Consider the following 24,593-nt stretch of genomic DNA (forward strand, 5'->3'; position numbering starts at 1 on the left):
CACTGCTGTCAAGTATAGTAATGCAAATGGTAAATGGTAAATGGTGCATTTATATAGCGCTTTTATCCAAATCGCTTTACATAGATTGTGCATTACATTCACCCATTCACGCACACATTCATACACCGGTGGCGGAGGAAACCATGCAAGGCACCAACCTACTCACCGGGAGCAATTAGGGGTTCAGAGTCTTGCCCAAGGACTCTTCGACATTAACTCAGGGGGAGCCCGGATTTGAACTGGGAACCCTTCGGGAACCCTGCAAGCGCACACACACAGAGCCAGAGTACTGCGACACAGGCGTCCTTTTCGAATGACTTTATTGATTATTTAACCAAATGTACCATCAGATATACTACACAGGCCCAAGCGTGAGAGACACAACCGCAGTAAGATCAGGGGGACGTTTATCCCCAGACGCATCCACTGAAACACACAGAAACCAAGTCAGGTTGTTTTGTTCTTTTTTTTTAACTTTTTTTCTTCTCAAAAGTAGGAAAATTAGTTAAGGCCTCCAACGATGTCACCTTAAATATTATTTATAGATTTTTTTTTTTTAACACATTAACCCCTTTTTTCTTTTTTTTTCTTTCTTTTTTTTGCCAGTGTTTGATAAATTTAGCGACAGCTTCTGAAAAAACAAATCAACGACAGACGACTACTCAGCGATCGCGTCCCCAAATGCATGAAAAGATGACAACCACTGTCGATATACAAACAGAACGCGGCCTGGAATTTCAAAGGCCAATAAACAGTCAAACAAATAAACGAAACATATCAACAAGTGCTTGGATCAGTATTTTCTTTTTCTTGTTTTTTTTCTTTTTTTTTTAGACACCCAACATTTAAGAATAAAGAAATGTGAGTCCAACATAATGCATACCCTAAACGTATAACTACTGGAATTGGCAACTCATTTTTGTCTAGTCCCTGTGTAGTCCTTCATCCAGCCCCCTCCCAATTCCCTTCCACTCATTGGTTGCTGTGTCAGATTAACAGCCCTCGCGTCCAATCAGGAAAGCTGCCAACACATCCCAGTGGGGGGGGGGGGGGCTCAGGTCCAGGTGGTGTCCAGGTTTCTTCCAGCGTTCCTCGGGGTGGGGAGGGAGTGGGGGTTGTTTTTTCAACCAGTTTCGGTCGAACTGAGAGGTTCCCCGTGTCTGAAACTCCCGCGGCAACAAAAGTCCGTCGGCTGTCCATGTCGGGAGTCAGATTTCTTTCCGTAAAAGCCCCTCCTCCCCCTTACGCAGCCGGCCGGCCCTCGGGGCGCGGTCGGCCTATAAGTCCAAAGCTTCGGTCGGTCCATGCCCTTCCACATTCCACTGGTCGGTGCGGTAAGTTGCTGTTGAAAGCGGCGGCGGTGGAAGCAGGGCTACAGCAGGCTTCCCGGCCACGACACGATGGTCAGCGTGATGCGCCCTCGCAGCTCTTTGAGCAGGCGCACCAGGGCCGTGTGGGTCATCCCCCACGTGCTGGTCCCGTTCACCTCCAGCAAGATGTCCCCACACCTGCACCACAACAACGACACAGAACGTTTACTTTCACCTCCAGCAAGATGTCCCCACACTTGCACAACACCACACACATTTACATTCACCTCCAGTAAATGCCCACATTTTTTTAATTATAATTTATAACATCTACATATATCCTGGATACTGTGGGTCAGTGGTGTCAGTTCAGAAAAACTGGTGTTGACACCAGTCATGTTGCCATACCTTAGCAACAGGCATGATTCAGTACATTTATTTTAAGAAACACATTAAATTTTTCCCCCGTTTCTACGGTTTCTTGGGCTGGATATGGCAGCCTGGAATGGTTGTTCAAGTGCAGCTAAAATTGGCATGTTAGTAAATGTGACACAATAATGAATTGCACCTGTGCAGCTGACCTGGGATATACCATTTTGTCAAGTGACCATTTTGTACAATTTTGCATTTGTAGTTATTTTACTGTAATTTAACAACATAATAACCAGAACAGATAGACAAAGAGACATTCATGGATTTATATTTAAAAGTAACTTTTATTTTCCCCCCTGGACCCAGGGTATGGCTGCTGCATACCCCTGCCATACCCAATTGATGCCCCTGCTGTGGGTCTGTGTCCATCATCATCATACCCGGAAGTTAAGCGGGAACGCCTACTGAGTGGCAAAAACTACTTTCTGGCCTTGACAGCACATATATCCAAACAGAAAAGTCCTATCTGATTGCATTAAAAGACGTTAAACTCACTTTGCCACTCACTTCATGCATGCATATATATAAAGTATATAGGCCATTAGGCCTATTACTCCCACAGATTTTGTTCAAAAATCACGCAAATCATTCCACATTATCTCATATACAGTAGTCATGTGATCAACACGGATCTGTCCGATTTTTCAATTTCCATCCTGATTGGCTAAAATTGGCATCTAAGGTGGTTCATTTTGAACAAAAAAAAAGCCAACAAATCATTATTTCGAACGGTAAAGTAAATTATAATGCTTTGTGCCTTTTACTATCTTGTGTTCTTGATCATGCTAGCCTTATTTTATACTTTACTATTCGGAAATTGCATTACATTTGCGATTTCTGTGTTAACTCTATGGGCTTTTAGAAGGGTTTCCCCTTCAAAGCGTGACGTCAGCACCAGGAAGTTGCTGAGTGGGCGGGATGTGAATAGGGTCCATAACTTCACCAACATTAATCCTTCAACTTCGACTATGCTACACACTGAATGCCCTTTAAACTGGACGTATATGACAAAAAGAGTTGTGAATAAGTCTGTTACAGTATGTGCACAGGCAAATGGCTGCCGTTGGCGTGCGTGCACGCGTAGGCGCGTACCGTATCCTGCCGTCGTTGTAGGCCGGCGTACCCTCCACGATGGAGCGGATGAAGAAGGACTGGTTGCAGTTGACCTCCTCCTGGCCGCCCACGATGCTGAAGCCCAGGCTGCCCGACGTGCTCCGCCTCAACACGATGTATTTACAGCAGTACAGGTGCCTGTGAGGGCCAGAAGAGATGTACAGTGTTTATATACGAAAGTACAGGTGCCTCTCTGAGAGCCAGAGGGGAAGGTGAACAATAAACACTGCAGCCACATGCTTCAAAGTAATGTGTTCCGTCTTCACATACAATACAGCAGTGGTTCTCAACCTTTTCAGGCCGCATCCCCCAAAATAATCATATTTTAACTGGGGCCCCACCACCCTGACGAGCATTGAGGCATTACATGTTGTATAACACGGTTCTATTGTGAAAATAGCAGATCTACATGCTCACAACGCCTCGCGCGTCTATTTTCACAATTTCTGCTTCTAATATTTGACAATTTCGCCAATGTTTAATTTGACATTTTAGAAGTATTAAAAAGTCCACAAATTGTCACTTTAGAAATGTGCAGATACCCTCTATACGATTAAACATTATGTTGGTTTGTTTACTGTTGAGATTAAGTTAATCATCTGGGGACTCCACCCCCAAAATAATTTAGGGACCCCCCTGGTTCTCGACCCACAGGTTGAGAACCACTGCAATACAGTATAGTACTAAATAGGGCTGTACTAGATAGCATTGTGAATCGAAAGCAAACTGTGAAAGTGAAAGGACATTTCTTTACATTAGGTCCATTAAACTTAATCTGAACATTTTATTTGGTCAGCCGTTGCAGCTTACTCTTGTCTCATCACCCTAACACAAGCATTAATAACCCGAACGTTGTAAAAGCCCATGCCCCCCCCCCCCCCCCCCCTCCATCCATCAGGCTCACAGAGGAACGATAAAATCACAGAGGCCATTACATCACCATTTGACAAAAGATGTGACACTGATAAGCGCAATATTCAGCAACATAATGGGGACGATCATTTTACTTGTAATGTTGCGGCCGTAGTACTAGAGACTGCTAGCTAGACTGCTGACTCCTATTCCCCTTGTTGCTCCTCTTTAGCTAGCCCCATATATAACCTCACCCTCCGCTGCATACTGTTGTGCACCGAGATGAGGTCCTGGCCTCGGTAGAATGCCTCCACGCCGAGGTAGATCACCCTTTTCCCTGAAATTGTATCCAAAAAATAAAGGTAGTTCCACCCTCCCAGAGTATGATTTTCCATCCGGCGGTACATAAAACATGCACTACGGCGTTGGGAAAACGGTTTAAATCGCTTATTTAGTCTCATTAAATCCGGAAAGGTCCCCGGGGGGGACTCCTTTCCCATTGTAGCAGAATAGGGAGCAGTACTGGCAACTGCCTCCGGGGTAGTTCCGGTTGAATGGGAAAACATTACACTGGCTGACAAAACGATAGTGATTTAAGCGGTTGTTTCATGCCGTAGTGCATGTTTTATGTACCGTGGGATGGAAAAATCATGCTCTGGGAGCGTGGAACTACCTTTACTTGTTTGGATACAATTTCGGGAAAAGGGTGATCTACCTCGGCATGGACGCATTCTACTCCAGTCCGGTGAGAGAGAGAGAGAGAGAGAGAGAGAGAGAGAGAGAGAGAGAGAGAGAGAGAGAGAGAGAGAGAGAGAGAGAGAGAGAGAGAGAGAGAGAGAGAGAGAGATAGATAGATAGATAGATAGATAGATAGATAGATAGATAGATACCTTTATTATCCCAAGGGGGAAAATCAGTTGCCCAGAGGCGGCACAGCAGTATAAGGTTATTTACAAAGTTACAGAGAAGTATGAAAAAGATAGAGTACAGTAAAGAGCAAGGTACAACAAGAAAGGGAACGAATAATATACAAAAAGTGTCCATAAGCACAACTATCAATATAATACAGTGCCCAAATCAAAGTGACCATAACAGTCAATGCTAGTGCAACAAGGATCTCACCATCATGTCAAACACAAGCAAAATACTCAAAACTACTAACACAACCCTTAACACAACCCTTGTAGGACCTCATCTCGGAGCACAACAGTATGCAACTTTGGGATATGGGGCTACTCTTTAGCCAGAACCCAGAGAGAGGTTACTTTTTCCCCCAGGTCACACTCAGCTGGTGTTAGAAAAAGTACTCACTTTTACTTAAGTAAAAGTATCAATACTGCAATATAAATACAAGTAAAAGTCTGGAATTCAAAATGTACCTAAACGTAAAAGCATGAAAGTGTTGGCATCAAAATATTGTTAAAGTACCAAAATTAAAAGTGCAAAATGTCTGATAGTAGCAGATGTACAAGCTCACAATGTGTGTGAGCTTGTAGATCGCCTATTTTCAACTAGCCATGGTATAAAATACGTCTAAATAGTGGTTTATGTATGTTTTATAATATTATAATTTATATCTGCAAAGTAACTAGTAACTAAAGTTTGTATTGGAGTAAAAGTACAATATTTGGATCCGATATGTAGTGGAGTAGAAGTAGCAGTATTGGAAATTAGAAATACTCATGTAAAGTACAAATAATATCTCAAAATCATACTTTTAAGTACTGTACTTAAGTGAACGTACTTGGTTACTTTACACCACTGCGCTCAGATTTTAGAAACCTATGAGAATGGAGGGGTCCATTAGTCTGGCACACAGAACCCAAGGGGTAAGTGAAAATGAAAGTGAAAGTGGAAAATCTTTTTCCAATCCTGTTAGGCGTGTTGTCGGTCCGCGCTGAAGCCCTGTCAGTGACTCAACACTCGCTTTTCACTCCCAATCGATTTGCCAGTAAGGCGAAAATTTCCGCCTTTTTGCCTTTTTTAACGCTCTTCATGAGCAGAACTTGCAGAAGTGGTGTGTAGCGGGGCAAAAGGGGGGGTGGCGGAAGATTTCCTTTGCTACAGTGGTTCTCAACATGTGGGCCGGGACAGCCTGGGGGGTCCCCAAATTATTTTGGGGGGTCCCCAGATGATTAACTTAATGTGCAACATGGATTTCTCACTCAACGGTATATGAACATTTCTAAAGTGAAAATTTAAGGACCTTTTAATACATCTAAAATGGGAAATTAAACATTAGCCAAACTGTCAAATATTAGAGGCAGAAATTGTGAAAATAGCCGATCTACATCCTCACAACGCCTCGCGTTGCGAGGCGTTGTGAGCATGTAGATCGGCTATTTTCACAATAGAATCGTGTTATACAAAATGTACTGCCTCAATTGGCATCCCCAGTTCAAATATGATTATTTTGGGGGTTGTGGCCTGAAAAAGTTGCGAACCACTGCTTTGCTACTGTACCTCCAACCTCCAACTGCACATGGTGAGCTTTATATAAAGACTGCGAAGTTCTGAACCTCAACCCGCCAACAAAGCACATTAACCCTGGTGTCCCTATTTTGGGCATGTCCTCTGGCTGCACACGCAATTCTATTTTGCGTTGGTTCATTTCAGTTCGTTTTGCAGGTAACATGGCAATAGTTCGACCTCATGTTGGTCCGACGACCTAAAACTAACCTTAACCCTACCCCTAATGTAAAACTATGCCTAAACCTAACCCAAACCTTAAACACTAAGTCGGACTATTGAGACGTCGGACTTATGGACAGTCCCCGTTTTGCATACATTCGTTTTCATCTGTTTTTTCTTCTTTTTTTAAACATTGGTTTCGGTTAACAATAATGTGCGCAAAACACATTTTTGGACACTGCTCCTACAGATGTTGCCCTAAAATCACGCAAAGCGGTACACACTACACAGTATCTCTAAAGTCATGTCATCAACATGGATCTGTCCCATTTCCCATATTCCCTCCTGACTGGCTACCATTCTTCTAAAGTTTGTGTATGCGACCCGACGGTCGCTTATCTCCCCATTTAGGGAGTCTTACTGGTTTTAGTTAACTGTGATTTGCCAGGCGAACTAAAACCACCACACAAGATCAAGAGAGGATCGGATCGAGGAAGGAGAGAGAGAGAGAGAATAGGTGTAATAGAGATGGGAAATGGGGAAGTTGTGCAGTGTTTTAATCCCTTTAAAGTTGGCACACTCCTAGTCTAAGCTGCTTAAAAGAGCAGGAGGGGGTGGGGGAACGAGGGGAGGAGGACACTAACTATGTGGAACAGTCAGTATTTCAGGCTGACAAGCCTGAAAAAGCTCAGGGAGAAGCTCTCCCTGAGAAAAACGTGAAACAGGGAAGAGAGACGACCGAAGGCAATTCACTCTTTGCACCTCCATCTATCGCCGTCGTCGGTGGAAACCTTGTATGTCCAAAAACTCTTTGTTTTGTGTTGGGGAAGTTACTTTGAAAGCGTAACTTGTACAGTTACAAGTAACTCACCATGGCAGTAACTTGATCAAGTTAAAGTTATACCCCTGGAGAAATGTAACTTATAAAGTTTCAAGTTACATAGAAAAAGTAACTTGAGTAACTTGGTTAGTTTTTTTTTCAGCGTTAAATTGAGATTTGGTGTACATGAAACAAAATATAATATCCTACAAAAAAGTCACATGCCAGCAGAAATATTTTTATTAACTAATTTAATAGTTTTATTTCAAAAAGATTTACATTTTCTTTGGTAAACATCTGTGATCCTAAAATAAAGTTAAAAAAATAAGAAAATGATGATCTGTTGAGGACATTTGATTGTCAATCTTAACAAAACTTAAATGTAAAATGATAACTTCGCTTGTAACTTCCAGCCAAAATTAGCAAAAATGACCCAAAAAATATCTCAGTTACTTGACGAGTTACAGAAATATGAATGTAACTCAGTTACCAGCAAGTTACAGCAAAATGTAATTTAGTTACGTAACTCAGTTACAGGTAACTTTAACTTCCCCAACACTGGTTTTGCATTTATCATTTAAAAAAAATTATTTAAACTAGTGAAAACAGCCGATCTACAAGCACATAACGCCTCGCACCTTTTCACTACCCGTGCGACAGGCCTTGTATGATGAAGCGGGGCTTTACATCGCGAAAAAAACGTACAAATTTGAAACTTAGGAGATACGAGGTTTCTGCCCGACAGTGACACTACGCAATAGTGCTGAATATCGGGAGTCGGAAACTTTGCTTCTCAGCAGATAATTAGTATTCTGTCTCTTCCGCTGTGGCCAGCTGGCCCTGTCAGGGTTTCAGCTGGTGCTGGCTGGCAGGGGTCATAAACTAGGGAAAGGGGAAGGAAATTATGCCGGACTTAAAGAGACGAGAACGACGTGGCAGAGTAAAGAATAAGTGGCCAGGGAGGCCGTCTGGGAAATGGGAAGGTCACCAGTTTGGTGTCCCCGAGGAAGCCACTTGAGCCCTAACTGCACCCTGGGCACTGTATTCATGGCATCTTAATAGATAGGATAGGTGAATGCAGAGGATGAGTTTCAGATACATGCAAGTACCTACAAACACCTAACTAAAGGAGGAACACAGTTTTATATATGTTTTTCTAACGTTTAGAACACATGGTTCTCAACCTTGGGGTCCCCAAATTATTTTTAATAATTATTTTTTGTATTTTGTATTATTTTTTGTAATTATTAAAAATAAAAGAAAAAGATTATCGTAAAAACACAGCCTTCTCACGTATTAGGAGGGTAGTATGAGTCACCAGAACAAATAATGGGTGTTTTTAATGAATCTATCATGGTTAAAATGGAGGTTGAAGTTACAATGGGTGTGTGTGTGTGGAGAAAAGCCCATAAGGTGTTTCCCTGTTGAAAGTGGAATATCCCATTTCTGACCGTTGTGTCTTTCTCTGGTTTTGGGAAGGCGGAGGTTAAAAGCATCCCACAGGTTCTCAAAACAGGCTGTCCAGATTTGCTGCCGTCGCTGACGTCATCGACGGCCGTTTTTGAAGAAAAACATTTTTTTTTCCAAAAAGATTTTTTAACACCTCTAAAGTGACAAATTAAACATTGGTATTTACAAAGTTAGGGCTCTCACCTGGGCACCTGCAGCCAGGACACCCACAGCGGGGAGTAGTCGTCGTTGAGGGGGGGCGACGGGGGGCTCGTGGCGCTGTCGGTGGGCGAGGGGGCCAGGCAGGGGGGCAGCGTGCACTCGGGCTGGCACTCGTCCGGCGGGCGCATCTCCAGCACCTTGAGCACCACGGGGGACGAGGTGTTCTTCAGGTTGGACACCGCCTCGCTCCGCGTCACCCCCGTCAGGTCCACGCCGTTGACGTTCAGAAGGATGTCACCTGCAAGGGGGCAGAGGTGGAACAAGTCTTGTTTGAGTAAAAAGTATCAATATTGCAATATAGAAAGGTAACCGGTCTACTCGCCGGGAAAACCTTCTTGCCTAGATTTTCTCCCGCCGACCTCACCCTGACCGCTTGCTGGAACGGTCCTAGTATTCTTTTATTTGTTTTACTGAGGATATAAGGTTAGATATAACATTAGGGTTAAGCATAGCTTTACAGAGCTTAAAGTTGTACTATGTAACTTTTTTTATAAAACAAATCTTAAAATTCTCCTAACTATTAAATCACAAAAGTTTTAGAAGATCCGCGCCGTGAATTTCAGCCTGTAAAGCCTTCTCTATATGTAAACTGAGATCCTTGCCGTGGACCGGATCTCGCGCCAAAATTGCGTCATCACACTACCGGCCAATCACAGCGAGGGTTATACAACTGCCGGCCAATCACAGCGCATCTTGAAGTGGGGTCGCTAATACTCGCTATGGCAGCCATATTTGTTGTCGCCCGTTTGTACCATCCCTTCTCTAGGTAATTTCGCCTACCAGGCAGGGTGAAGGAGTCCTTATCTCTGGAATTACTGAACGCACAGGAACAAGGGACCCCTTAAAAGATAGATCTCAGCGAGGTGGAGGCAGACGCGGGGGTCTGAAGGTACGAAAAACGGACGAAAGACGCGGACGCGACCGCGGTTTGCTATAGGGCTAATGACCACTAGTTGGGCAACTTACACAGTATGGCTTTAAGGTTAGGAATAGGGTTAGGTTTTGGTACCGTTTCACTGAGGTTAAAGGACAACTCCGCCCTAAATGACTTCTAGGCTAATTTCCATTATATTGATCCCAAAAGACTGTACATGGGGTCTAATAGACAGAAATGCCCCTGTTGTCCAGTTTCCCCAGCAGAATGCAGCAGCTCTCATAGCATAGAGTGGAGCCTATAAGCCTGTCGCTTTTACAGTATTTGTTGTTCAAAAGTGATTTTCTTTTTCATGAATGTGTTACTAGTTGTCATTACAAACACATCCATATGCCTTGGTTGTCCCACACAAGCCACCACAATCTCATAAATAATGTTTTGGGGTGAGCAAGTGCCAATCAAAGTGACTGCACTGGCCAATCACAGGGCATCTTTTCCCGGACTTGTAAAACACATAAAAGCATAACATCTATTTAGCAGAGTATGATGGCTTGTGTGGGACAACGATGTCATGGATGTGTTTGTAATGACAACTAGTACCACATTCATGAAAAATAAAAACACTTTTGACCACAACAAATAGTGTAAAAGCGATAGGCTTATAGGCTCCACTCTATGCTATGAGAGATGCTGGGTTCTGCTGGGGAAACTGGACAACAGGGGCATTTCTGCCTAATAAACCCCATGGACAGTCCTTTTGGATCAATATAAGTAGGAAAATGAGCCTAGAAGTGATTTAGGGAGGAGTTGTCCTTTAAGGTTAGGATAGGAATAAGGTTAGGTTTAACCGTTTAGGCATAGTTTACTTAGGTTACATCTAGGAATACCAGGGAGAGACCATTCTACCGCTCCGCCGGATAGACGTCCAAGGCGAGTGTGTTTTCCGGCGAGTCTTCTGGTATTCTATAGCTCTGTTACCGGTCAAAATGTAATTAAAGTACCAAAAGTAAAAGTCCTCATGATGCAGAATGTCCCATTTCAGGTTTTCAAATGCATGTACTGTAAATAGCATTGTGAGCATGTAGATCAGCTATTTTCAAAAGGCCAAAATGTATATAGGGCTGAAGTGGTTAAGGTATGTTTTGTAATAATAATCAAGATCTACAAAGTAACTAAAGTTTTTGAATAAATGTTGTGGAGTAAAAGTACAACGTTTGGATCCGAGATGTAGTGGAGTAGAAGTATTGGAAACTGGAAATACAAATACCTCAAAATTACAAAAATAAATGTACATTACTTAGTTTAAACCACTGGCAAGGGGGGGGGGGGGGGGGGGTGTAAAGAGGACCGCCCATCACACCTTGGCTCAGTGGAGCGTTGCCCGGGCAACGCCCTTTGTGCAAGAACCTCACAGGACAAAAAGGTCTTGTCATCGTTCGCCTGTTGCATATTCAACGACCGGCTCTGGTGACAGTCACAAAAGGGCCACCTGCACATTAGAGGGCCCGCTCTGATCAAGGTGACGCCCGGCGAAAGCACACAACAGCAGAGTTCTGACAGATCACTGTGGCCGCGGTATCGACGGACACCTGGGGCCTCGTTTATTTATTCAGAGAAAACTGTTCTTTGACGCGTCTGTCATCTGATCGTCTCAACGTGAAGAAATAAACTTAGTTCAGGCATACGGTAGTTCGGTTGTTTGGGATATTTTCCTATTTTTTCCTATTTTACCAAGAGTAACAGATTCCTGGGTGGTTGTTTTCGTGTCTCCGCTTACAGTTTGAAGGTTTGTTGAACGATGAGTTTATCCTAGCTTAGCTCAATTCCGGGTTGTCTGGCTATTAGAACAAGCAGCAGGTTCAGAATAGTAGGAGAATAGATATTCTCCAAAGCAGCTTCTTATTTGTGAGCTTGTGGATCAGATAGTTTCAATACTTTTGCTCAACGCTGTCCATCATACCACAATGTAGGGAAATAATGTTTAGCAAAAACATACAAAATAGAAATACGGAGATGCATGTGGCCAAAATGACCCCAATCATTCCCACATATTTTGGAGTTTTAAGAAGGTCCAGCGGCAGCCTTCCTGGGATGTTATACACTCGGTTATATGTGAGGTGTTGGGATATGAAATCCCTCATTCATGTCTGGTACTATACATGGGTCACATGGAGGAGTCTGTTCAGGTGAGGGACAAATATCTGACTAAGATCCTCCTGGTTGCTGCGAAAAAGGCAAATACCAGGAACTGGCTCAAGGACGATATATCCCGGACTACTGGAGGATAATCTTGGACAAAATTCAGGAAATGGAACAATTAACATTTAAGTTGAAAATAAAGGAAGAACTCTTTAATAAAAGATGGGAAAAATATGGTTATTGTATAAGTTCAAAAAAGGAGAGATTTAAAGTTTTACTATGTAACTTTTTTTATAAAACAAATCTTAAAATTGTCCTAACTGTTAAATCGCTAAAGTTTTAGAACACCCACTCCGTTATTTTCAGCTTCTGAAGCCTTCTCTTTATATGTTTTCTATGAGCCGTGAGGGGGGGAGAATTTCGCGCCATGATTACGTAATCTGCATCATCTGTATACGTTGTGTATACGTTGCCCAATCACATCGCCGATCATGCACACATGGTACACTACCGGCCAATGCAGCGCATCTTGAAGTGGGGTCGCCATATTTGTAGTCGCCCGTGTGTCTCTTTACTCAAAAGGTAATTCTCGCCTACCAGGCAGGGTGAAATAGTCCGTTTCTCCGGAATGCCTGAACGCACAGGAACCAGGGACCCCTCTAAAGATAGCTCTCGGCGTTGTGGAGGCAGACGCGGGGGTGTGAAGGTACGAAAAACGGGCGAAAGACGCGAACGCGACCGCGGTTTGCTATATGGCTACTGACCACTAGTTGAGAATCTTACACAGTATAGCTTTAAGGAAAAATAAAATAAAGTGTATAAATGTGAACCCCTGTACATTTCTGTTTAATTGATTTTGATTTGATTGGATTTGGGTTTAATTTTGGAGTGTCTTATCATTTTTGTTTAATCTGTGCAATCTAAAATAAAGGCATAGAGAGATGCAAGGTTCCTGCCCGATGGCGACGGCATACAAAATCATCCTCACCTGCACACACAGAGAACTGTACAGAGACAGCTGTTGCTATATCCCATAACAATACGCTGACACACACCTCCAGCCATGCACAGCACAAACACACTGAGATGAGCTCACGCTATGCTGCTGCGACGGAGTATGATGCCATAAGTTTAACGTTGTCTTTGCTCTCCTAACCAGACCAGAGTCATTCGGAGGGCGTTGCACCGGTCTGGGGTATAGAAACCCCGGACCAGCAGGCTGGCAGTATTTAGACTGCACCGCTGTCCTTTGATGTGCAGAGCTGAGAGCTCCCTCAAACATTCAACACATCACACACACGCGCACACACGCACACACACACACTTTACTATACTTGTAAAGACTTCAACATTTCAGAAAGTACATTTTATGAATGCCATTTTGGAAAGAAATACAAGCTTACATTGTTTTAGGCTAATGGTTATCTAACTATTAATCCACCGAATGTCTGTCTGACGTCTGTCTGATATGCCCGTATGGCGTCGCTCCCATGGTAACAGCCGCCATGGTAACAGCCCATGTCCGGCTTGGATCGGACTGAAACAGTGCCCAAATTTGGAGATAACTACTGTAGATAAACTTGCAAATCCCCATATATGACGTCATAGACTGCCTTGACTCCAAATTTGGGCTTGCCAGACACAGAAAGGGACACAGACAGATGGTTACAACGGGTATTGCATAACTGAGTGGGTCTCTCATTTACCACTTGTGTCGTTCTCGAGTAGGCAAGTGCCCAACGGGCACCGCTCTAGTTATGTTATTATTTAGGTTATGTAATCATATGCTCTTAAGTATTTCCTTGTCACCAGTATTATCTACAGCAGTGGTTCTCAATCTTTTTTGGCTTGAGTACCCCCTTTCGCTGATTTTTGAATCCAAGTACCCCTTTACCCGACAACAATATTTTCCCAACTGCAATTAAAACCAACAATACTAGAGGTATTGTTTTTTTACATAAAAAAGGGAGTGAGAGTTGGCCACAACACTGTGGCCATAACATTTCAGTCCAGTTTTCATGTCAATAATTTACATTCAAACAACATTCAAACACATACCAGTTGCCGGGTACCATGTAATTTGGGTTGGCAACTACTGTATCAGGCTCACAACAAGTCTCTCCAAGTGTCATCATTAAACATAACAGTAAATGTTGTTTCTCCTTCTAATTCAATTGTAGTTAATTATTTAACTATGAATAATAGTATGATGATTCTATTTTTCTTTTTGGGGGGCATTATCTTGAGTACCCCCTGCAGTACCTCCACGTACCCCTAGGGGTACACGTACCCCCATTTGAGAAACACTGATCTACAGTATAGTCTCTATAGCACTCAGAATATATAATAATAAGTCTGTGATTTGAAAGCAGAAGGTTCTTGGTTTCGATACGTGTTCTTGGAAAAACTTCACTGAACTCAATTATTTTGTTAAATGATAAATGGTGCATTTATATAGTGCCATTATCCAAGGCGCTTTACAGAGATTGTGCATTACCCATTCACACACGCATTCATACTCCGATGGCAGAGGAAAACCATGCAAGGCACCAACCTGCTCACCGGGAGCAACTAGGGGTTCAGATTCTTGCTCAAGGACTCTTTGACACTAACTCTGGGGGAGCCTGGGATCGAACTGGGAACCTTCCGTTTCCAAAGCAGCTGCTCTACCCCTGAGCCACTGCCGCCCCTGGTAGTTACCGGTATCACTAATATCTTCCATGTCTCTGTGGCATGAGAGCTGCGTCAGTGGTGTGAAAACCGAAGGTTTGGGTTTCAATATCACCATCGGATTACAATTGCTTCTGTGGGACGTGCGCTGGTTTGTACGCCCAAGGTCCACCATTAGGCACATTTTCTCATTTCCACTGTCCATCTAAATTCTACAAGTTTATATACTTCGATCTCACTTGCATCTTCCATGCCAGCGTGGCAAAATAAATAAGGTCATGGGTTTATAAACCAAAGGTTCTAGATTAAAAAACAAGTCAATGAACGACCAAAACAACTATGGAATCAAACTCGAGTGATAATAAAATAAATAATAATAAATAAAATGCCTCAATAAAATCTAAAACAGCCAAATGCTAAATACATATCTCAAATACATATATCAGACCAATATTATGTGTAGGCTATACTGTGATAAATTGTTTGGCCCACTATTTCAAAATACTTTTTTATGTATTCTTCGCCCATATGCTTGTGGGGACTGGGAACATTTGGCCCTCACAATATATACGCACGCGCGCGCGCACGGACGCACACACACACACACACACACACACACACACACACACACACACACACACACACACACACACACACACACACACACACACACACACACACACACACACACACGCACACCTCCATGCATAGCTTAGCAGCAACAATATCAGCGCTGCTCCTATTATATCCAGTCGATTTAAGAGCGTGGTTCGCTGTACTTTGTCCCATTTCAGAGATGACTGATTTCTTATATAGCAAAACAACAAAGTGCCGCCCGACTTCTCCTCCCCCTCTGCAACGCGCCTTATCAGTCTCAGAGCGCTGCAATGTTAATGTCTGCTCGTGGGAGTCGATTCGCCCGCCGTTGAACCGTGGCACGCCAACCCACCACGCCCCACCCACACTGATGCACCATGAACAACCTCCACAGAGTCCACAACAGGCACGTGCACACATAGTCATCAAAGGGGGCTCGAGCCCCTGCCCTTTTATCCATCTGTAAAAAGTGCCCTCTCCAGATCATGAATGCAGTTTTTACCATGGTGAAAGAAATACAAATGCCTCCCTTTCCATTCCATAAATGAAGGCGGTATTCAAGAACATTGCCATGTCCAAACTCTACTGAACTTGAATGCAGCATCTTATGTTGAAAGAATTGCCCTCTCTGTGTAGAAATCCATGCCGTTACGCCACATCTCCAGTATTGACTTGATCATGCGTGGTGTGGTATCACACACCGAAAAAAGTCACTCTGCGACGCGTTGTGAGCTTGGAGGTCTGCTATTTTTGATATTTCCACCAAAAGGCCCTTTTAGAGATTTTAGCCCTGCCTCTCTAACATTTTCTGCACGTCCCTGCTCCACAACGACACCAGGAGTCTGAATCACACCGTCTGTTTTACACAAAGACAGATTCATCACCCTTCATCACCCATCAAGGATTCATCACCCATTCATTCATTACGTTCGCCAAATGAAACCGCCGTTGCCGACAGCACTGTTAAGGTGCTGTGTCCACAGAAAGAGCTTCTTGAGCCGCCGTGCATTTCTGCGCTGAAGACGCGCCAGGCGCGCTCCTCCTTCTCAGCGCCAAGCATCGCGTTTCAGCCCTCCAGTTCTGTTTGGAGGAGCGCAAGCTCTGGCCGACTCAAGTAGAAAATAGTTTTTACTTTTTGGAGAGTTCACATTTGTTGACCGACGAAATTGAAATGGAGGAGATGAGGAGTGGAAAACTGTTGTTTTCGGCTAGGCTGTTTGTACTGATTACACAGATGACATGATGTTCGGGCACAGCGAAGGCTGATTGCGACCGAAGGTCGCAGTTTACCATGAGAAACGTCTCAGCTTGTCTCCTTGTAGACGTGTACACAGCAGAAAACCCATAGACCGTAAAAACGTGTCATCATCTAGATATCATCATGCTCTGATGTGACGTCACTCTGATGTCAGGGGAACCACCAGAATAGGTTGGCTGCTCTGACATCACGCCCTAGCTTCAGTGTGATGTCACACAAACAGAATCCCTTTTATGCCCATATATGGAGTTCCCTGATGCCATCAATATTAATGATGCCCTGTTAGAGAGATCCCTGTGATCCCCAAATGAATTCCAAATATTATCAAATTATCTCGCGGCACCCCTGGACTGCCGTCACGGCACCCCACTTTGAAAACCCCTGGAGTCAATGGCACTTCACTGATGGTTACTGCACCTTTGCGGATGGAGCCCTCCATGCCCACCACGCCGTCGGGGTCGACGTTGGTGACGTAGACGGGCAGGTCCCAGCCCCGGCTGGACATGCCCCCGGCCACCGTCATGCCCAGGGAGTCGTACGGCTCCTTGGTGAGGTTCACCGTCTTCTCGTAGCACGCCGGCTTCGCGCAGGAGTCCTGCGCGACACGGGGGAAATTGGAAGGAGAAATTTTAGCATTCTGTGGAAATGTGCATGCTACTGTGCACGTGTGCACGTGTGCTTTTGTGTGAATTTGTGTGAATATAGCGTGACAAGCAGTGGCGTAATTAGATTTTTTTTGGGGTTATGTAAAACCCATACGCAGGATTTAACAACAAGGGGGCCCCTTACAGGCGAGGACTTTTTTGATTAATTCCTTTTTTAAATAGAAATATCTGCCCATATTATATATGTTTTTTTTTTTCATTTTCAATATATTAAGGCCCCTAATATATTGAAAATGACATAAAATACATTAAAACTGGAAAGTTTTTGATTTCTCGTTTTTTTTATTATCTGAAAACCCATGCGGGAAAAGGTCTATCTACAGCTCTACGCCACTGGTGACAAGACATTGTCTGGATTTGCATCTTACGTTCATGTTCGATCTGGAAGGGAGAGGGTTTTCCGCTTTATATTCTGAAAATATGAACGCTCACAACGCATCACATGGCACATTGTTTTTCTAGATTGATATTCCTATTATTGTATTGTTGTTGATGTACTGACATATTATCTTGCTTATTATATTATCTGCTTATTGTAAGTCGCTTTGGATTAAAAGCGTCTGCTAAATGCCTAAATTGTAATGGCAACGCTTTGTAGCTGTGAGCTTAAAGATTGTCTATTTTCGCCGCGCGCGAGAGCGTCGCATGACAAAGTACGAATCACGCTTTATCTTGGGCTGAAAATGTAAGGAACGACGGAGCGAGTGAGATTATATCTGTGGAGGGTGTGTTGATGAGTCAGGGAGAGAGAGAGAATGAGAGAGAGAGAGAGAGAGAGAGAGAGAGGGGTGTGAGTACCACACTGACACATTGGGGTTGATGGGACGCAGTCTGTGCTGCTATTCTAATATAGCTCTGCATTCACATGTTTCCCCCACTCCGCGCTGGTCCCGCTAGGGAGGTGACCCGCAGGACATGATCGTACTAACTATAGCTGTCTCTGAGCGCCGTTAGCTCCACGCAGCTGACTGCATGCCTGCCTGACTATGGGCAAGGCACTGCAGCACCGGGCTCTGCGTGCGTGCGTGTGTAGAGAGAGACAGAGAGACAGAGTGTGTGTGAGAGAGAGAGAGAGAGAGAAACGGAAACAGAGACACACACACACACACACACGCATGCACGCACGCACGCAGGCACGCACACACAGACACACACACAGAGTACAGTTTTTATGTCAATAATAAGCTAAAGCCTCGTTTTATTCTCCCTGCCAGAGCAGAATGTACAACTTGAGACTGTTTCCCCTGACTTGGCCTCCTTCCAGCAGAATGCAACAAAAGCAGAAAAGGGAGCCACCACAACGTAATGAGTAAATATATATACTGTATACTAGAGCGCCATGTGCAGACTGCACTGAGCACAGGGTTGTACTGTTACATCAGTGGTTCTCAACCTTTTCAGGCCGCGACCCCCAAAATAATCATATTTTAACAGGGCACCCCCCCCCCACACGAGCACTAAGAGTCGAGGCACAACATTTTGTATAACATGATTCTATTGTGAAAATAGCAGATCTACATGCTCACAACGCCTCGCGCTGCGAGGCGTTGTGAGCATGTAGATCTGCTATTTTCACAATTTCTGCCTCTAATATTTGACAGTTTGCCCAATGTTTAATTTGTCATTTTAGAGGTATTAAAAAGTCCTTAAATTGACACTTTAGAAATGTGCGAATACCCTCAATATACACTTAACCTTTATGTCGGTCTGTTTACTGTTGAGTGAGAAAACAATGTTGCACATGAAGTTAATCATCTGGGGACCCCTCAAAACAATTTGGGGACCCCCCTAGCTGGGGGTCCCCACCCACAGGTTGAGAACCACTGCTGCACACGGCCTTCAGAGACGGCAAGCTACGGACGGTGGATTTCCATTGAGCAGACGGAGCTTTGTAATTGGCTCTCGGTGTGGCGCGTGCATTGTCTTCGGCTTCTTTGAGGCTGGCGATGGATTCAGACGTGTCTGTGTGCAAATGAGCAACAAGATAGGTGACGACAATTACCACTCCAAATCAAAAGAGTGGGCTGTGTAGGCTCTACGCTATAGGTGAGAGTGTGAAGTATACAATGCCATTACATGTAACAAGGCAAATTGTCTGCTCTGGTAATAAGCTGGAGAAAATCCTGTTCAAAGGGTGTGTGTGTGTGTGTGTGCGTGCGTGCGTGTAGGGGCTGGGGGCATGCATGTTTTCCTCAGGGATAATAGACTCAAGAGAGACTGGAGGCTGCTATAGACCCAGGCCAATAGCGAGCCACGAAAACGCGCCATATTGTGTGCAGTATCTGTCGAATGCACGCGTCAGTGTTGATTCCGTCGACTAAAACTATGACGAAAAATGTTTGTTTTTTTACTGACGAAAACTAAACAAAAACTAAGCTGTGGCGACTAAAACTAAGACTAAATATATAGACAATTTCATCAACAAAATACAAAACTAGACTAAAACATTAGGGAGGGACTAGTGGAGAAGAGAGTAATTTTATGTTTGGTTGCTCTCAGGTGTTGCGTGCTGAAAATAGCAGATCTACAAGCTCACAACGTGTCGCAGCGCGACGCGTTGTGAGCTTGTAGATCTGCTATTTTCAGCACACAACGAAGTGTAAAATCAGTCATTGCGGTGCCATCAAGGCCTGCCAAAATACATTTTAGTCGACTAAATCAACTGTAGCTTTAGTTGACTAAAATTAGACTAGAACTATTACTTTTCAGGAGACTAAATTATGACTAAAACTAAATGACATTTTATTCAAAAGACTATGACTAAAACTAAATCAAAATTTGCTGTCAAAAACAACACTGGCACGCGTGCACGTACAGGCATACAGATGTGCCATTTCAAAACTGATCACGTCCAGCCATCAGCAAGACATTTCCAGTGTATTGGCAGAACATTGAGCTTGTAGATCAGCTATTTTTGCGATTTTCATGACCTTCTGTGACTCAAAAGTTTAAATCTACCTTTGAAGGTGGATTCTGCTTTTCAGTGGGAACTTTTCAGTGGGAACTAGTCCTTACCCGTTCAAAGATATGAGCTCCGAAATGATGTGCAGTGTGTGGGTTATGGGGTGTGCACTGTGCACACAGTATATGAGGGATGGAAAGTAACTTTCTGGTGCTTGCATGATAATATGTAGGAGCATCAATGTAAGAAATACCCGTTTCGTTTAAAGGCTACAGAGATACTGTGTACCCCCCCCCCACCCGCCTAAACACACACACACACACACACACACACACACACACACACACACACACACACACACACACACACACACACACACACACACACACACACACACACACACAGAGCTGGTTAAACATGTTGCCTCATGCTAGATGCAGAATAGATATGCCTCAAGCTAGATGCAGAATAGATATAGGTACACCATAAAAAATGCTAATATACAGCATATGATTTGTGAAAGTGACAAACGGGCTTCACAGTTATGTCAGGTGTGATATGCTAATGGTGATGCGATTTCAGATCAATTGCTCCAGCCACTGAGGAGAAACGCTGTGACAGACACTCAGACACTCAGACAGACACTCACTCAGACATTCGCAAAATTATAGTATAGATGGAGTGGTTTCTTGCCATTTGAGAGTTTCTGCAAAAACAGTCAAACTCGAGATATAGACATTAATTCTTTTTTTCCCCCATAAATCTTCAGCTATTTTCATGTGTGTGTGTGTGTGTGTGTGTGCGTGTGCATGTGTGTGAGTTTGTCTGTCCAGTATGTCAAGGGTCTTCAACATTGGGTCCTCAGAGTTACTCTAGGGGGTCTTCCAAATCTTTGTGTGATAGAAACTTTTTTTCGTATTTTTCTTTTTTCATATTAACCCTCTAAGGCCCGCATTAAGAAATACTTGAAATAAAAAATTGAAAAAAATCAGATGGTGTTGTAGGAGTCATATTAACTAGTTCACAGCCAAATCGCCTTCCATCGCCATTTTGAGGAGGGTGAGGCAGCCAGATCGCCAAACGTCGCCTTGGGGATCATTTTCTGATCATTTTGGTATTTTTTTGACATTTTTTGAGCTATAAATGACCTTTCTAGCTTAATTTTAGTCTAAAGTTACATATTCGAAGGAAGTGACATCATCGATGACGTAACCCGGAAGTCGTTCGGCCATAACATAGAATGGGCCTTTTTACAGCATTGAATGTTGACGTTTTTCTTATCAAACTTTACCATATTTCGACCGATTTTCATTCGGAAAAAAATGGCTGGACTGACAGATTGGTCACTCAAGAGCAAAAACGAGTGTAAATGGCGTGCGCACGACGTTCGGATCGTGTTTTATAGCTCCCGTTCGGCGGACCGGGAGACATAATGGCCGCCAATGGGCGCCGCCATTATGGGTCTACTGCTGTCCACTCGCTAGTCCAGACTCTAGGAGATTATCGTTGGGCACACTCTAGTGGATAGTACTAGTACTACATTCTACAACAATATGATCCCTGTTGGGTTAGATTAAAGCTAACTTGGAAATTAATAAAATTCCTGGCAGTATAGGCGCACAAGCCTATTGTAAATGGCTGGGAGAGAGAGGAAAATGTAATGTTTTTTTCAAAAAAATGTTTTTGTAAGATTTTATAGCCATAAATCAAAAATCATAAATCATGCTCTAATTTACATATGGGGGATATTTTTCACAATAATGACATATGTACATGTTCTAGACATTCTAATGATCACCAAAAAAAATAGTACAGGCATTTTACTTATGTTTTTGTGAGGTATAGCTTCCATGAAAAAGTGAGATGTTGTTCGTCAAAACTCTGGAATTTCAGCGGGTGTGGCGGGTGTGAATGTCAGCCCCTGTGGGGGGTATTTATATGCAAATATTGTGGCCAATGGCATTGTAATACTAAACAATAGAATCCAATGGTGGTGTTTAGGTGGTAGGGGGAGCTAAAATAAAATGATTTAAACCTTTTTTTGGATAAAATACAAACGTTGTAATATTACAACCGTGGGCCTTAGAGGGTTAACCACTTGATTGAACCCTATAGTGTCCTTATTCTGAGAACTTTAACCGAAAATAGCCGATCTAGATCGGCTATTTTCGGCAAAGAGCTTTGGTGTAAAGGGGAAAAAGAGCAGATTAAGTCCACACTGAAAGGTCAAATTTATTAAGTATTGATGGTTCAAGTTACCTGACTTTCGCCAGATGGTGGCAGCATTGCTTTGCATTGCTTTACCATCTGGGCTCGGTCCGCCAGCGTTGATAACACTCGTAAAGTCCCGGGCCGGACCAATCAGCGGCAGCTATGGGCGGGCTCTGAGCGGCTCTGAGCCAATAGAGTGACGTTGCCTGAGTGCATGACGTTGCCTGTCTGCAACGTCATGCAGACAGGCCAATATGAGTGGTTGGAGTTGGCACTCCCAGACTGTGATAGAAACGGCCACATCCAATCACCTGCTACAGAAATTCAAAAAATGGCCCGCCCCTTAGATAGAGTCTGGCCGAGAGATCCCAGATGTAAGGCAGAGCGTTACGCACTGCTGCAACTATCTGGCGAAAGTCAGGTTAGGTTCAAGTGGTTAAACATCTGAAATCCCAAATTGACACGAATCCAAAACACACTGACGATCGTGCTGTCAAACAATGAAACTATATGGAATCTATGAAAAGTGGACCCCCTGCTTCATCTCTCTCGCAACTAAGGGGTCCTTGGCCTGAAAACGTTGAAGACCCCTGCAGCGTGTGATACCCACCAGCAGCGTTAGCTCCATGTCCACGGGGGAGTAGGGCGGGGGGCCGTCCATGCTCCACGGACCCTCTTGCATGATGTCCGGCGTGGGCAGACAGATCTGGCGAGCCACGATGAAGTGGACGCCCTCCTCGCTCGCCTAGACAACACACACAGAGAGACACCGTAAACCAGTGGTTCTCAACCTGGGGGTCGGGACCCCCCCCCAGGGGGGTCCCCACATTATTTTGGGGGGGTCCCCAGATGATTAACTTAATGTGAAACATGGTTTTCTCCCTCAACAGTAAACAAACCAACATTGAGATTAAGTGTATAGAGGGTATCTGCACATTTCTAAAGTGACAATCTAAGAACTTTTTAACACCTCTAAAATGACAAATTAAACATTGACCAAATTGTCAAATATTAGAGGCAGAAATTGTGAAAATAGCCGATCTACATGCTCACAACGCCTCGCGTTGCGAGGCGTTGTGAGCATGTAGATCTGCTATTTTCGCAATGGAAAATGTAATTAATGCCTCAACTCTTAGTGCTCGTAGCGTGGGGGTCCCCAGTTAAAATATGATTATTTTGGGGGTCGTGGCCTGAAAAGGTTGATAACCACTGCCGTAAACAGCTTTGAAATCCGGAATCAAAACAATGTATTAATACGGTAACCAATTAAAACAATTCCAAAATACCTCAGTCTCAACCGAAAGTAACCTTACAAAACTTCAAAGCGTTTAACGTTTCTTTTTTATTGTTATCTTTTTTTTTTTTTTTTTTTACTTTGTTTATTGGATTTTCCATTGAAGCTTTCAAATCAAAGTTGGTACAATACCGACAAAAGTAATAGCTTCCTCCAGTGCAATCCATCAAAGACAAAATTGCAATAAACGGAATGAATTATCACCCCAAACACTCAACACATACAGAAAATACAGGATACATAAAACATTTAATTATAGAGAAAAACAGATAAACATGACTTTTGTAATTTTTTAAATATAAATCAAAATAGAAGATTTTCTGAAAACTTATCTTAGGATTTGGTTTTTAAAATCGGCCTCAGTGGGTTAATTGTGCGCTGGTGTCGCGCACAAGAAAACAGCCGATCTACAAGCTCACAATGCATTAGACCTGTGCAGGAGCATGTCAATAACGTGGATGTTTTGTGGTGTAGGGCAGTGGTTCTGCCCTGCCCATTACTGCATCAAAGTAATTAACAAACAACACTGTAAAAAGCCAACTAGTCAAATAATATAAGAAAGAGGCAAACATTGTGAAAATAGCAGTTCCTCAAGCTCACAACGCTTTGCAACGCGTCTGCTATTTTCCCAATGTTTATCTGTGGAACCGAGTCAAACTAAATTGATTGCCTCAGCTTCTACAAGTCCAAGTGCTTGTCAGGGCTGGGGGGCTCCCCAAGTTTAAATATGATTCTTTTGGGGGGTCATGGCCTGAAATGGTCGAGAACCACTGGTGTAGGAGGAAAGAAACATGGGTGAACACAATTTTGTAGTTTGCTTGATCCTTCCTTTCTGCGGTTTGGCAGCAGTGCTAACCACTGACCTACTGCAGTGGTTCTCAACCTGTGGGGTGGGGGGGGGGGGGGGGGGGGGGTCGGGTCCCCATATGGTGGGGGTCCCCATATGATTAACTTAATGTGCAACATTGTTTTCTCTCTCAAAAGTAAACAAACCAAGATATTTCTTTTTTTTTACTCTATCCCATGTTTTTTTTGCAACCCATTTTCTCACCCAGTGGCAATTACCTAACCTGTAGTCCGGGTATTCGCTCTCCCCCTGCCGTGCCAGGGGAATTGGGGAGCACCTGGCTGGCTAGGAGGAGGTAGTATAGAAA

The 24,593-nt window shown here is 43.5% G+C and overlaps 1 protein-coding gene across 1 annotated transcript in view; it reads right to left on the reverse strand.

The window, feature by feature from the left end:
* Nucleotides 1–611: 611 nt before the first annotated feature.
* lnx1 (ligand of numb-protein X 1) overlaps nt 612–24,593 on the reverse strand; it is a gene marked incomplete at its 5' end in the record, with an annotated part of 102,999 nt that continues 79,017 nt past the window's right edge. The window contains 5 exons of the mRNA XM_080723170.1: nt 612–1,508; nt 2,835–2,993; nt 8,812–9,067; nt 16,785–16,962; nt 22,756–22,890. Of these exons, the coding sequence (XP_080579296.1) occupies nt 1,373–1,508; nt 2,835–2,993; nt 8,812–9,067; nt 16,785–16,962; nt 22,756–22,890 (864 nt within the window). The 3' untranslated portion in view covers nt 612–1,372. The remainder of the gene's footprint in view (nt 1,509–2,834; nt 2,994–8,811; nt 9,068–16,784; nt 16,963–22,755; nt 22,891–24,593) is intronic.

This window comes from Nannobrachium achirus (assembly GCF_963921795.1).
Source record: "Nannobrachium achirus genome assembly, chromosome: 1".
Lineage (NCBI taxonomy): Eukaryota > Metazoa > Chordata > Actinopteri > Myctophiformes > Myctophidae > Nannobrachium > Nannobrachium achirus.